We start from the raw sequence: 13,854 nt of genomic DNA, 5'->3' as shown, positions 1-13,854 counted from the left end.
CTCCTAGGAGACTAAGCACAGGGAGTTTCGGGCACCTTCCTCACTTCCTGCCCACCCCAGACACTCAGGCGCCCGAGGCGGTCTTCAGTCCTGAAGCCCACCAAAGGAATAGAAACAAAGGGACCAAACCTAGTTTGGCACGCAGAGACCAACTCTGAAAGGACCTTTCCAAAAAGAAATGGCAAGAAAAAAGGAGACTGGGACTAGTTTAAACAAAGGGGCTTAAGGCAGCATCTTGAAAAACATGGCTCCCGCAATTTTTAGCTACTAGTGTTCGCAGTCGGGAAAAATCATGGAAGTTTGTTGTAAAACCACTGCCACCAGCCATTTCAATAGAAAAGAGTAGCATTTGAATGCTACATGAGTTTCTAGACACAGGGTTTATTAGGTAACCCCTTCAGCACCCTATAGGAAGATATTGTGTGCTGGGTCTAGGAATTTAAAAAGACTAGTAAAGTCAATTTAACTTTACATTCTCTAGGAAACAGTAGTTGATCCTAGAGTAGGTATGTAAACCTTTTGGAAGTCTGAAAGACATCCCTGTGTCACTGCACTGAGGGTGCTGTGTAACACACATGAAAAGATGATGCCTATGGAGTGGTCTAAAACTCCATAACCAAAGGAAATGAACACAGAAAAACAGAATAAAAAAGTACAGCATCCCAAAGTTCAGCAACAGAGCTGGGGGTCTCTAAGGTAGAGAGGAATTAGCACATTTTGAGAATTTTCCCCAACACAGCTGCACTGGGAGAGAACAGATCCATGGGTGGAAGGAATCATTAGAACAATTATTGCTATACCCAATTGGATAGTTCATATCCATAAGTAAAACAATAAATAATGCTTTTATATAAATATGGATCAAAATTGTCAAAGATGCAAAGGAACAATTAACATACAACCCCAGATTAATGCAGATGATGACATTAAAGTGTTATTTTTAAACCCAGGTTGTCCAAACTATCCCTCTTACATTACTAAGGCTCAAACAGAAACCATTACCAAACACGTTGCACAGTTTATCTATCTTTACCTTTGAAAGCACAGGCAAGTATAGCTGTCTTCTTGGCGGAACATCAAAATGTTGACTTCCTAATAACGGAGAAGCAGAGGTTGAAAAGGGGCTCTCTCGATAAAGTTCTGCAGCCAAATGATTCCAATATTCTAGACAGATTTTGAAGATTTCTGTTTCTTCGACTTCCGATACCAGTAACATATAGTGAAGTGCCTGTAGAACAAAACAGTTTAGGGTTTTCAGTGCTATACTTTCTGACAATGAGCCATTTAATGTAAAGTACATATTTTGAGAAAAGCTAAGACATTTTTAAAAGCAGTAATCGTCACCTTGCGACGTCAGTTCCGAGTTTGGTTATCCATGCTCAAGATCAAATCAGCACTTAAGTCAAAACACAAACATGCCTATAACAAGCCCAAATCCATTTTCCTTTACTCACTATTGTTATGAAAGCAACAGGTTACTTACCTGTAACTGTTTGTCTGCAGCATGGGTCTGAAATGGATTCAAATGCTCATTGTTAGGCATAATTATGTGCAGTACCCTTTGGGAACACCACACACAATTAAGACTACAAGTGACAGTACAAATTCACCTTTGGTACAAGCATGTACAACACAGTTAAAGTGGTAGCGATGGCCGAGAAGCCAGACTTCGCTCAAGAGTAAGTGAGCAGTATCAAATAGTTATACAAAACACAGCAATTATGATTCAGGCAAACACTGACTCAAGGTTTTCAAGTAAAAAAGAATATACATTTATTTCAGTTCGCAGTTGTATAACATTACACTATTATAAGCAGTTTAAAAAAAAAAAAAAAAAAAAATCACACTCTTAAAACACCACACCACTCCCAATAAGTTCCAGACAAGTTAAGCTCACAAAATGAAGTAGGAGCAAAACGGCACTCTAGCAATTTAAAAGGGAGGGGAAAACAAAGTTAATAGAAATTGAACCACACCAACAGGTAAGTACTCAGGGCAATTGAGCAAGAGGAACTACAGTGATAGAATCAGTTAGAAAAGGCTTAGGGCCAAAGTCAATGGGTCAAAAGTCTTTTGCTCAAGATCACAGTTCAGGGTAGTTCGCAGTAAAGTTCGTACCACGGATTCCGGACGAGGTTGGTTGGCATTAAAGTTAGTTCAAAGAGAAGAGAAGGACAAACCCTCGGGTTGGAGAAAGATTTCAAACACTTTCCCCGCAGCTGAACGAAACGAACAACCAGATTTGGACAGTACCTTAAAACTGAGAGGAAGCTGTAGCTGAGGCGGACTTTCCTGGTAGTTCCTGCAGGCTCACGGTTCCTGAAGAGACTGACTGACAAGAAGTAGGAAGACTGGAGGGTCCTGCACTACCCAGGGAAGAAACCAGCAGCAGAGCAAAGCAACATATAAAAGGTGCGCTCCTTAAAACCCAAGCAGGGTTTGACCTTCCTGGCTATCCGGCCCACTGTAGCTCTGTACAGCAAATTCGACCAGAGGAGGGGTCCTGGGTTGCGGTCTGGGCAAACTGGTTGGTCCCACAAGCTCAAGGGAAGAAGTTTCCTGGAGGATCTAGTCTGTCGTCGGATTCTGAAGATTCAGACCTGCAGCAGGGCTTCACCGGGTGGTTCAGTCGTTTGTAGGGGTCCTCTTCCATCAGCTCCTCATTGGTTCTTTCGTTGCAGTGGCGACTCTGCCTTTCCAGTCCCAGAGACTTGCTTTTTATGCAGTTTTCCCCCATTCATAAAGCCTGGCTGTCAATCACACAGCAGGGTGGCTGTCCTGGCAAGGACAGTCACCCAGCCAATGAAACAGGAGTCCGACTTGGGTTACCAAGGGAACCCATGGCAGGGGTCCGAAGACCCCTCCCTCACATCCTGCCTACCCAGACTTTCAGGCGCCTTAAGGAGGGCTTCTGTGCAGAAGCCCGCGAAAAGACGGCGAACAAAGGGACCAAACCTGGTTTGGCGCACAGAGTAAAACACGAGAAAGACATTTACAAAAAGAAATGGCGAATAAACCTAGCCGGAACCGTAATAAAACATATTTGGTCAAGCGGGTTTATGTTTGAGGCCAATATAATCGCCTAAAACAATACCATGGTTATTTAAGATAACCGCAGTATAAAAAATAGGGTAGTTACCACTGCCACCAGCCAAGTCTTGATGTAAAGGGAGTGAAACAATGCTCCAAGAGACCGACAAAAGGGATACAAATTAACCCTTTCCAATACTCCATGTAAGATGGGGTGTACTGGGTCTGTGGTTTAAAGTGACTGGAATAAAGTTAATGTCAACTTTACCTTTTCTGGGGGACAGTAGTCAGCCCCAGAAAATGGAGTCAGTGGGAAGTCTCAAAGACAACCCTGTGTCACTGCACTGAAGGTGCTGTGTAACACATTAAAATGAGGCAATGGAGTAGGTGAGGCTCCAGTGCCCAAGATCACACAAAACGTGAAGGGTCACACAGCAAAACACAGGTCTGAGTAGGAAAAAGGCTCACATTTTTACCAGGTAAAAAAAATAAACCCTAGAAATCCAGCAAAGCTGCTGAGTGACTCAGTAGGTAATGGAAATTAGCCATTTATGAGAATTCTCCCTAACAGTGGACAAGGCCTTTCCACGGTTCACAGGATCAAAGTTCACAAAAAGTTGAGATGTCTTCCGGAAACTCTTCGTGTGGGCCACACAGAACTTCAGCGCACGCGCCACATCCAGCGAGTGCAGAGTCCTTTCAGCCGTCGACGAAGGCGTCGGAAAAAACAGGCAAAACCAAAGGTTCTTTGTGATGGAATTCTGAAGGAACCTTTGGCATGAAAGGGTGCATCCGCAGCACCATCCTCATATTGTGAAAGTTAGATAAAGCCGCTTGCACGACAGGGCCTGGATCTCACCTACTCTCCTGGCAGAGGTGATAGCCACAAGGAAAACCATCTTCCACGAAAGGTACGAGAGGGGCTTGCTGCATACGCTTGAAGCCCCCCCACCCCAAATCCCCATAGCCCTTGTCAGAACCACGCAGAGTTTCCACACCATGAACGATCGAAATAGTCCTTTAAGGAATTCGTTCACTAAACGGTGTGACCAAAGACAACCGTCCCAGAGACCTGGTGTAGCGGGAGATATCCGCCAGATGCACTTCGATGGAGGCGTGGGCCAGCCCTGCCTTAGCCAAAGACAACAAGTACAGAAAGATCTGAGGGGCTATAGCCTTCAGAGGGTTCATCTTCTGCGACCGGCAGTCGCAAACTGTTAAGTCGTATTTCTGAACTCTGACTTGGTGTGCAGAAGTTCAGAAGGACATCCTAGTTTCTTGGAACAGGGCAAACTTCTGGACAAGCCAGACCAATCAAGGTAGCATTGGCGGCGGTGAAGGCTAAATCTCAGGAGAGGTGACCGTGAAAGACCTCAATAAGCACACAGAGTAAAGGACACTTACAAATCACTCCCAGTAAGAGATATATATATGAAACATTACTCACCGTAATCGTAATTCTGATGCTTGTATATGCTTAGACTCACATGCTGTGCATAGGCCGACATCTAGTGGAAGCTGCAGAGTATTACAGTTTGTTTTTCGAAACTCGAAAATGGGCATCAACACAGGGTGTGCCAGTAATACTATACCTAGTGACATCCACTGTACCCATGATCCCTCACGCGTGTAGGACCCTCAGATTGTATATTTTCTGACATGAGGTAGCATGAGGAGTAGCGCGAGTACAGATAATCCAAGCAGATAGAAAGGCAAGACTACAAGCATCCATGCACCTTCTCTCAGAGGGGAGGAAGGGTGGGTCGCATGTGAATCTAAGCAGATACAAGCATCAGAAATACGATTACGGTGAGTAATGTATCCCTTCTGAGGCTTGTGGAATCTGCTTAGGTCACATGCTGTGCATAGATTAGCAAGCAGTACCTGAAGGAGGTGGGATGTGAGAAGGGTCATGAGCAAATAAGTGCCTTAGAACCGCTTGTCCCACTTGGGGATCTGTCTTGGAATGGGTGTCAATGCAGTAATGCTGAGTAAAAGTGTGAATAGAGCTCCAAGTAGCTGCTTTGCAAATGGTGTCAAGGGGTACATTTGCAATGAAAGCCAGAGTGGCCCCAATGCCTCTAGTAGAGTGGGCTCTTGGTGTGAAAGGCAGAGTATTTTCAGAAAGGGAGTAAGACAGCTGGATACAGTTAATAATCCACTTAGAGATGGCACCTTTAGAGACGCGATCCCCCTCTCTGCCTGTAGCTACGGAGACAAACAGTTGGTCTGTTTTCCTTAGCGGTCTGGTCTTGTTTACATAGTACAGGACCGCCCTACGCACATCTAGGGTGTGTAGTTTCACCTCAGCCGAGCTCTGTGGGTCTTGGAAGAAAGCCGGAAGCTCGATGGACTGGTTCACGTGGAATTTAGAAATAAACTTAGATGAGAACCTAGGGTGTGTGCGTGAAACCAGTTTATCTTTATGAATAGTAAAGAAAGGATCTTGCACACAGAGCCTAAATTTCACTGACCCTTCTTATAGATGTAATTGCTACTAAGAAGGCCGTTTTATAAGTCAGGTGTTTGAGAATGCTCTTATTCATGGCCTCGAAAGGGGGGCCCATGAGCTTAGATAGCACCACATTAAGGTCCCATCCTGGTGGTGGGTTTGAAATAGGAGGGTGAAGTCTCTTTACTCCTTCCATGAAGGCTTTAACTACTGGTACTTTCCACTACGACACCTTGTTATGGGAGGTGGTGTATGCTGACAGAGCTGCCAGGTGTACCTTCGGTGAGTTAAAAACCAGTCCTGCATCCAGTAGGTGGAGCATGTATGTGACAATTTTTGAAGGAGTGCAATCAACCGGGTTGATTTGCTTATTTTGGCACCAGATAACAAATCTTTTCCATTTGTCAAAGTAGCAGTGCCTCTTGTTTGGCTTCCTAGATTCTTTTAGGATGTCCATACATCTCTGTGGTAAATTGAGATGTCCAAACTCCGACCTCAGTATCCATGCTGCCAGGTTCAATGAGTTGGGTTGAGGATGCACCTTGTGCCCTTGGTGCTGGGACAGTAGGTTGTACCAGCCTGGGAGTCTGATGGGTTTGCACACTGCTAGTCTGCGTAGGTGTGGGAACCGCGGTTGTCTGGCCCACATGGGAGCAACTAGGACGAGCGTCATCGATTCTCTGTTCATCTTGTTGCCCACCTTCATGATGAGGGGAGTTGGTGGAAAAGCGTACGCAAACATCCCTGACCAGTTCATCCACAGGGCGTTCCCCTGGGAGTCTGGTTGGGGGAACCTGGATGCAAATCCTGGGCATTGTCTGTTTTCGCTTGTGGCGAATAGGTCCATAGTGGGGGAACCCCACTGAGAGAAGATAACATATGATTTCTCTGTGTAGACACAATCGTGTTCCTCTGGAAGGGAGTCTCTGCTCAAAGCATCCGCCATAGAATTGAGATCCCCTGGAACATGTTGAGATGACAGGATGATGTTCCGGCTGAGTGCCCATATCCAAATTTTCAGGGCAAGCTTGGACAGATTTGGCGAACGAGTCCCTCCTTTCTTGTTCAGGTAAAACATGGCTGTCGTGCTGTCTGTCCGGATCTGCACAGACAGATTCTGCAGGTAGGGCTCGAACGCTTGAAGAGCTATGAATACCGCCAGAAGCTCTAGTAGATTGAGATGATTCCTGGCCACTGAGTGAGACCAGAGACCCTGAGCTGTGTGGTGGAGATGGTGAGCTCCCCACCCTGTCATGCATGCATCGGTGACTACCGCCTGTATCTCGGGATCGTAAAAGGGTTTCCCCTTGGACAGATTTTCTCTTGTCCACCAGTGAAGGCTTTGTACAAGTGTTGGCGAAACGACCACTAGATCGTCCCACTGACCACTTGCCTGAGACCACTGTTTCGCCAACCATTCCTGCATGGGTCGCATGCGCGCGTGGGGGACCAAGTAAATACATGACGCCATCATACCCAGCAAACGCATTGCTTTGCGCACCGTTATCTGGCAAGTGGCCTGATAATGCGGAATTTGCAACAGTATATTCCGAATTCATTCCTCGGATGGAAAGGTCAACCCCTCTTGAGTGTCTAGGATAGCTCCTAGGAACTGTTTGGAGGCGCTTGGCAACAGACTTGACTTCTTCTCGTTTATTGAGAAGCCCAATTCGAAGAGGAGGTCAACCGTCCTTTGAATGTTTGTTCTGCAAATTACTGGGGTCTCTCCCGTGATGAGCCAGTCGTCCAGGTAAGGGTACACCGGGGATTGCCTCCCTGCGTAGGTGTGCTGCCGCCACCGCCAGTACCTTGGTGAAGACCCTTGGAGCCGAAGCTATCCCGAAGGGCAGTACCTTGAACTGGTAGTGCCGACTGTTCACCTTGAAGCACAAGTACTTTTGGTGCGCTGGGAACATGGAAATATGAAAATAGGCATCTTTCATGTCCAATGTTGCCATGTAATCCCCTTTTTTAGGAGGGGGATTACCGCTTGGAGAGTAGTCATGCGGAATTTTCGGGGCTCGACAGTTGTTTGCAGGCCGTAAGTGCAATACTGGGCGCATTGTCAAATCTTTTTTTGGCACAAGGAAGTAAGTTGAATAAGGAACAAGTTACTTACCTGTAACTGTTCTCCAGCATGGGCCTGGCATGGATTCACATGCTCATGAATATTCCCCGTCAGGCTGGGAATCCTCGGTAAAGAAAAAAATCAGTATTAGTTACGTTTCTCATCTGTCTTTCTTAGTAGTAACCAATCACTGATCTCTGGGTCATACTGCCCCCAGCCAGATTCCCCTGACCGAGGGACAAGATTATCACGTCCAAGCAAAACGTTCGAGGGTTGACAAAGGTCAGGAAGATTGATCACTAATATGAAAATCTTACCCAACACCACTGAACTAAAATGAAAGTTGTAATACAATACCTGCACTGGCCCCTGTGTACATCTCCTGCAGCAAGTCTCAAACTGGGGGTGTGTGGGCGCCTCTGTCAGGGGGGAATGCATCTGTTGTGTGTGTGTGGACATGGCAAACTTTCAAATTTAATGGCAAACCTGCTCCACCTGGAATAATCCATTAGTCAGTGCCAATCGGTATCATGCATAAGACACTTTTCTCGCATTGAGCAGTTTTATATCAAATTAGTTGAACAGCATCTTACCTCCATCAATGTTTCTCGAAGATTTAACCGTTTTTCTATGAGTTGACCATGTTCTTTGAGGAAAGTGCAAAGAAATAAGCTGAGATTCTGAATAAAGTTCTGCTCATCGTCTTTTCCATTAGAGTATGCAAGACGGATATTGGTGTTCAAAGGCAGCATCTACAAATAAATAAGTATATCGGAGGAACAAAACATTTTAAAACATTCAACTTTGCAATCTTCAATTATAAAGAGTTTTGTTGTTCAAACTTAGGTTATCAGAGATCTAAACAATGTCAGGTTTCTCCATGTAGCAATTCTATACGTCCAGAGCAATGGGGGTTAGATATTTCTCAGGTCTATCCTTGATTTGCGACGCCACCCATGAAAGCATTCCTCCGTCTCAACTCACATGACAAGGGTCCGAATGCCCTCAGACCTGGGGAAAATGGTAATGAAGGGGCTGTGATGTAGTAGACTAGGCCATATTGTGCCGATATGCAACTTAAAGGTTTGTTGTACCATGATGTTTAAGAAGGTAAATTAACATGTATTGCAAGAATCAAGAAAGAAATCAACAGCACCCACTGAACGCTGTCCTGTTATGATTATATGGTCAGTGGTTACTCCAACATTAGACCTTCATAATACACTAGGCAGGTGGTAAACAAGCTAGTGATTTGATCAATATACAAACCTTCGTTGAGTGTGTGTGTTGGCTGACATTTTAACAAAAGAAACACAATGGCATGGGCTTTCAGACCTCAAATGAGTGACTTTTCTCCCTTTAATGGGATAAAGCGTTCTCAAAACCAACTTTAATGACTGATCGCAGTGAGGGGTCACGATACCCATGCCATGTGGTTCCAGAATAATGCAGATAGAGGCTGATTTGATTTTCAAAGCAATGACCTGTGACTGAACAGCAAGCTCATTGCTCAAAATGCACATTTTAACACTTCCACTAGTCACTCTCATTCAAGAGGATCGAGTGAGTGCCATGAAAAACCAAATCTGCAGTCGCCTTAGATTAATGGAGGACCAGCTAAAAATGTGCAGAGACAAGTTCAAAATGCTGACAATTTATGACCATTAAGAAAATTTTGTTAAAATTAGTTAACTCCACATGCTACACCGCGATGAAGAACAAGTTACTTACCTGTAAACTTGTTCTCCAGCATGGATTCACATGCTCATGAATATTCCCCGTCAGGCTGGGACACCTCGGTAAAGAAAAAAAAAAAAATCAGTTTCAGTTTCGTCTCTGACCTGTCTTTCTACTAATATCCAAACACTGGTCTCTGGGTCATACTGCCCCCAGCCAATGACTGCCCTCTATCTAAGCCCCTCCTCTGGCAGCCATCTTCAGATTTGGTAGCATGTAAAGTGGCAGTAGGACTAAGAAGAGCCGCAGAGGGGTCGGCGGGAGGGTTCACATGTGAATCCATGCCAGACCCATGCTCATGAATAAGAATACATAGCAGTACACACATGCACAACCACGGGAGGTGGCAAACGGCTCAACATTAAGCATTACATAAGCTCAACATTAAGCAACTCTTACATCCTCACCAGGCCCACCTTCAGGCGAAGGGATTGCGCAGCACTGCTTGGCCGACCCTGGACTCCTCCCTGGAATCCCGGTCGACGCAGCAGAATCTCGAGAAGGTGTGCATCGATCTCCACGTAGCAGCCCTGCAGATGTCCGGCAGGGGCACACGACACAAGAACGCCGTAGTAGCAGCGATCGCTCTGGTCGAATGGGCTTTGGGGCGGCAGGGCAACGGTCGGTTGGCCAACCGATGACAGTGCATGATGCAGCCGGAGAGCCATCTGGAAATGGAAGCCTTTGAGAGCGCCTTCCCTTGGTTCACAGGTCCAAAGTTCACAAATAGCTGTGATGTCTTCCGAAAACTCTTTGTTCGGTCCACATAGAACTTGAGCGCTCTAGCTACATCCAGCGAGTGCAAAGTCCTCTCGGCCGGCGAAGAAGGCGACAGAAAGAAAACTGGAAACACCAAGGGCTCGTTAAGATGGAAGTCAGACGGCACATTGGGCATGAAAGAGGGGTGCGTCCTCAACACCTCCCTCGTATTGTTAAAAGTAAAGTAGGGAGGCTTGCAGGATGGGCCTGAATCTCTCCCACGCGTCGTGCGGAGGAGACGGCCACAAGGAACGCTGTCTTCCACGACAGGAACTTCAACCGAGCCGAATGCAAAGGCTCGAATGGCGGGCCCATGAGCCTGGTGAGCACCACGTTGAGCTCCCACGCCGGGGCTGGAGCCTTCACGATCAGAACAGTCCCTTCCTAAATTCCTTCACCAGTCGATGAGACCACAAGGACGGCCGTCCTGTAGTTCTGGTGTATCGGGAGATCGCTGCCAGATGTATCTTGATGGAAGCGGGAGCTAGTCCAGCCGTGGCCAGCGACAGTAGGTATGGTAGCACTTGAGGTGCCGTAATCCGTAGAGGGTAATCTTCTGTGCACGGCACCAGACAGAGAACCTCTTCCACTTCTGTCCATAGCACTTGAGAGTTGAGGACGCCCTGGCCTTTGCAAGAACCTCTGCAGTCTGCCGGGATATCGTACCCTCCAAAGGAGCCAGGCCTGCAAGTTCAGCGACTCCAGGTCGTGATGAACAATGGCACCTCCCTCTCTGGAGAGAAACTACGCGTCTGTCGGCAGCTTGACTGGTGGGGACGTTGACAAGTCCATAAGGTCCGGGAACCAGATCTGTCTCGGCCACGCCAGTGCGACAAGGATCATCCTGCACCGGGACCCCTTGATTTGATGAGACGGAGCAGCAACGGCAATGGAGGGAACGTGTAGAGGAACAGGGCGTCCCAGGGGAACGAGAAAGCATCGCTCATGCTCCTCGGCTGTGGAAACCTGCTGGCCAACCTCTGGCACTTGGAGTTAGTCGCTGACGCGAATAGGTCGATCTGGGGTTTGCTCCAACGTCGGAAGAGCCGATCCACCTGATCCTGGCACAGTTCCGACTCGTGGCACGAGCGTAGCTCCCTGCTCAGTGAGTCGGCGATGGTGTTTTTTATTCCTGCCAGGTGGAAGGGAACCAGAAACATCCCCTGGGCGACGGCCCAGTGCCACAGATCTTGGGCCTCCTTGGACAGGGCTGGGGATCTGGTGCCTCCATGCTTCCGGATGTAGAACTTTGCGGTGGTGTTGTCAGTGAAAATCCTCACCACCTTTCCCTTGAAGGATGGGAGGAACGATCTGAGCGCCCAGAACACGGCCCAGAGCTCCAGGATGTTGATGTGAAAAGACTTCTCCTCCAGAACCCCAAGGCCTCTTGCATGGAGATCTCCGGTGTGAGCACCTCATCCCTCCAGGGAGGCGTCCGTCGTCACCGTCTGTTACGCCGGGGTCTGAAAGTCTGTGCCTGCCGTGAGGTGCGCATGGATGCCCCACCTCTGAATTGCCCGACGGAAGACCTCGTGTAGCGGGATCCTGTCTTCGAAGCTGCCCGCCGCCTGCATCCAGCGGGCGTCGAGGAACTCTTTTAGCGGACGCATCCGTAGTCTGCAAAGGCGTACTGGGTAGATGCATGAGGACATCATCCCGAGGAGGGACTTGATGGACCTCACCCTGGCTACCTCTGTGGCTAGCAGGCGCTGCACCTTGCCTAAAATGGCCTTCGTCCTCTCCTCCGACAGATGCCAATTGCTCCACTGTCGAGCTTCGCTCCCAGAAACAGTCCTACCTGTACGGAACCAGGTGGGATTTGGGTTAGTTGATGGTAAATCCCAGCTCCGTGAGTAGGCGGACGGTCCTCGCTGTGTGCTCGACAGCGAGTTCTCTTGTCCTTGCCCGGATGAGCCAGTCGTCCAGGTAGGGGTAGACGTGGATCCCCTGAAGGCGCAGCCACGCTGCCACTGGTGCTAGGCACTTGGTAAAGACCCTGGGGGCCGACTTCAATCCAAACGGCAGAGCTCTGAATTGGTAGTGACGTCCCTGGACTACAAATCTGAGGAACTTTCGGTGTCCTTTTAGAAAGGAATGTGGAAGTAAGCATCCTCCAGGTCCGACGATAGGAAGTCGCCCTCCTCCAGCTGTCCCAGCACGTGCTGGAGGGTGACCATCCTGAACTTCTGTGCCTTGATGAACTTGTTTAGCCGACGTAGGTCCAGGATGTGGCGCCAACCGCCTGTCTTCTTTCTGACGAGGAAGTACCTTGAGTATACTCCAGAGCCCCGGATCCTCTTGGGGGCAAGCTAAATGGAACCTTTCTTGAGCATCGCCATTACCTCCAACGGCAGGAGAGACGCGTTTCTCCTTCCTGGCCATTGTTGGAATGTGGGGACACTTCTTCAGGAATTCTAGCGAGTGCCCGCGGGCCAGGGTATCCAGCACCCAACGGTTAGTGGAGATGGACTCCCACACACTGACTAATTTCGTCAGCCGGCCATCCACTGGGGTGCTTCGGTGGGGGCCCGACGTTACGGCCGGTTCAGTCTTTTTTGAAAGTGTCCTTGCCGCCTTGACGACGGCGGCGAGATCCTCCTCGTTTGCCGCGACCCCAGTAGACCTCCTGGGACGAGGAGCGGGCCGCCTGGCGGTACGTAGAGGAGCCACCGCTGGATCCCTTGGAGTCCCCTTGCCTGCCTCCGGTACTCCAAAGGGGCTGTCGTCGTAGGACTCCCAGGGCTCGGACCGTCTCAGTGTCGGTCTTGATGGCCTGGAGCGATTCATCTACCACCTTTCCAAACAGGTTGTTGCCGTCGAACGGCATGTCCAACATCCTGGTCTGAACGTCTTGACGGAAGCCCGTCGCCTTGAGCCATCCTCGAAGGCAAACACTGTTGCCTAACTGGCGAAATCTGGTGTCGGCAATGTCCGTTGCCACCGTTATGGCGTTGTCCGACGCCACCTCACCTCCCTGCAGACTCTCTAGGGCCTCCGCCCTCTTGTCTAGTAGGAAGTCCAGCAGGGGAGCTATCTTGTACCAAAGCTCCCTGTCTTAACGGGCCACAATCGCTTAAGCGTTGGCCGCCTTAATTGTCGTCGCTGCCGACCAGATGACCCGTTGCCCCATGGCGTCCAATTTCTTTCCCTCGCCGTCCCGGCGGGGAAGTGGAGGTTGAAGCTGCCGCACCCGCCTCTTTCTTCTTGGCCGCTGCTGAGATGACCGAATCCGGCGTAGGCTGGGCCCTGAGGCACAAGGGGGTGGCGGTCAGGGACTCGGTACTTCTCGTACCAGTCCCTCTTGGCGGCCGTTGTGGAAGGGTTCTTCAGGACGGCAAGTCCCTCGTCCCAGATATCGTCGAGTAACGGTACCGCGAGGACCGTCTTTCTTTTGGCCTCCCGCCGTTGGTAGAGGAAGCCTTCCTTCTTCTGTTCCTCCGGGCAGAGCTGGAAGAGCTCAGATGCCCTGGTGATCATGGCGTGGAAAGAGCCAATTTCGTCGGGAGGAGAAGCCCGAAGGGGTGGTGATGGAAGGTCCGTCCGGTCGTAACCACCGTCATCCGTCCCCGTCGCTATATCAGTCGCCGTGTCATCTCGGGGGTCCGGCGAGGGGGATGAGGGCACCACACGCCTTGTGGGCACGAAGGGCGGGGCAGACTCTCCTCCGCTTGTTCGGAGGGCTTCCCGACGGTCCTGGTTCTGGATCCTCCGCCGGGGTTCGTTGTAATCTCGTCCTTATCTCAGTGCATTAGGATTGGATTGCCAACAAAATGGCCGCCGAGCTGCCCTGAGGCTCGGGCAATGGCTG

The 13,854-nt window shown here is 49.1% G+C and overlaps 1 protein-coding gene across 2 annotated transcripts in view; it reads right to left on the bottom strand.

The window, feature by feature from the left end:
• XPO1 (exportin 1) overlaps window positions 1-13,854 on the bottom strand; it is a 1,118,801-nt gene that overhangs the window by 643,100 nt on the left and 461,847 nt on the right. For both annotated transcript variants that reach the window (XM_069608010.1, XM_069608011.1), the window contains exons 11-12: window positions 8,144-8,302; window positions 1,034-1,228 (exon numbers count right to left, since the gene is read on the bottom strand). In XM_069608010.1, coding sequence (XP_069464111.1) covers window positions 1,034-1,228; window positions 8,144-8,302 — 354 coding nt within the window. The remainder of the gene's footprint in view (window positions 1-1,033; window positions 1,229-8,143; window positions 8,303-13,854) is intronic.

Source organism: Ambystoma mexicanum, chromosome 4q (genome assembly GCF_040938575.1).
Source record: "Ambystoma mexicanum isolate Mex_15411 chromosome 4q, UKY_AmexF1_1, whole genome shotgun sequence".
Taxonomy (NCBI): Eukaryota; Metazoa; Chordata; class Amphibia; order Caudata; family Ambystomatidae; genus Ambystoma; species Ambystoma mexicanum.
Note: the sequence above shows the minus strand (reverse complement) of the source record. Positions and strands in the feature narration are given on the sequence as shown.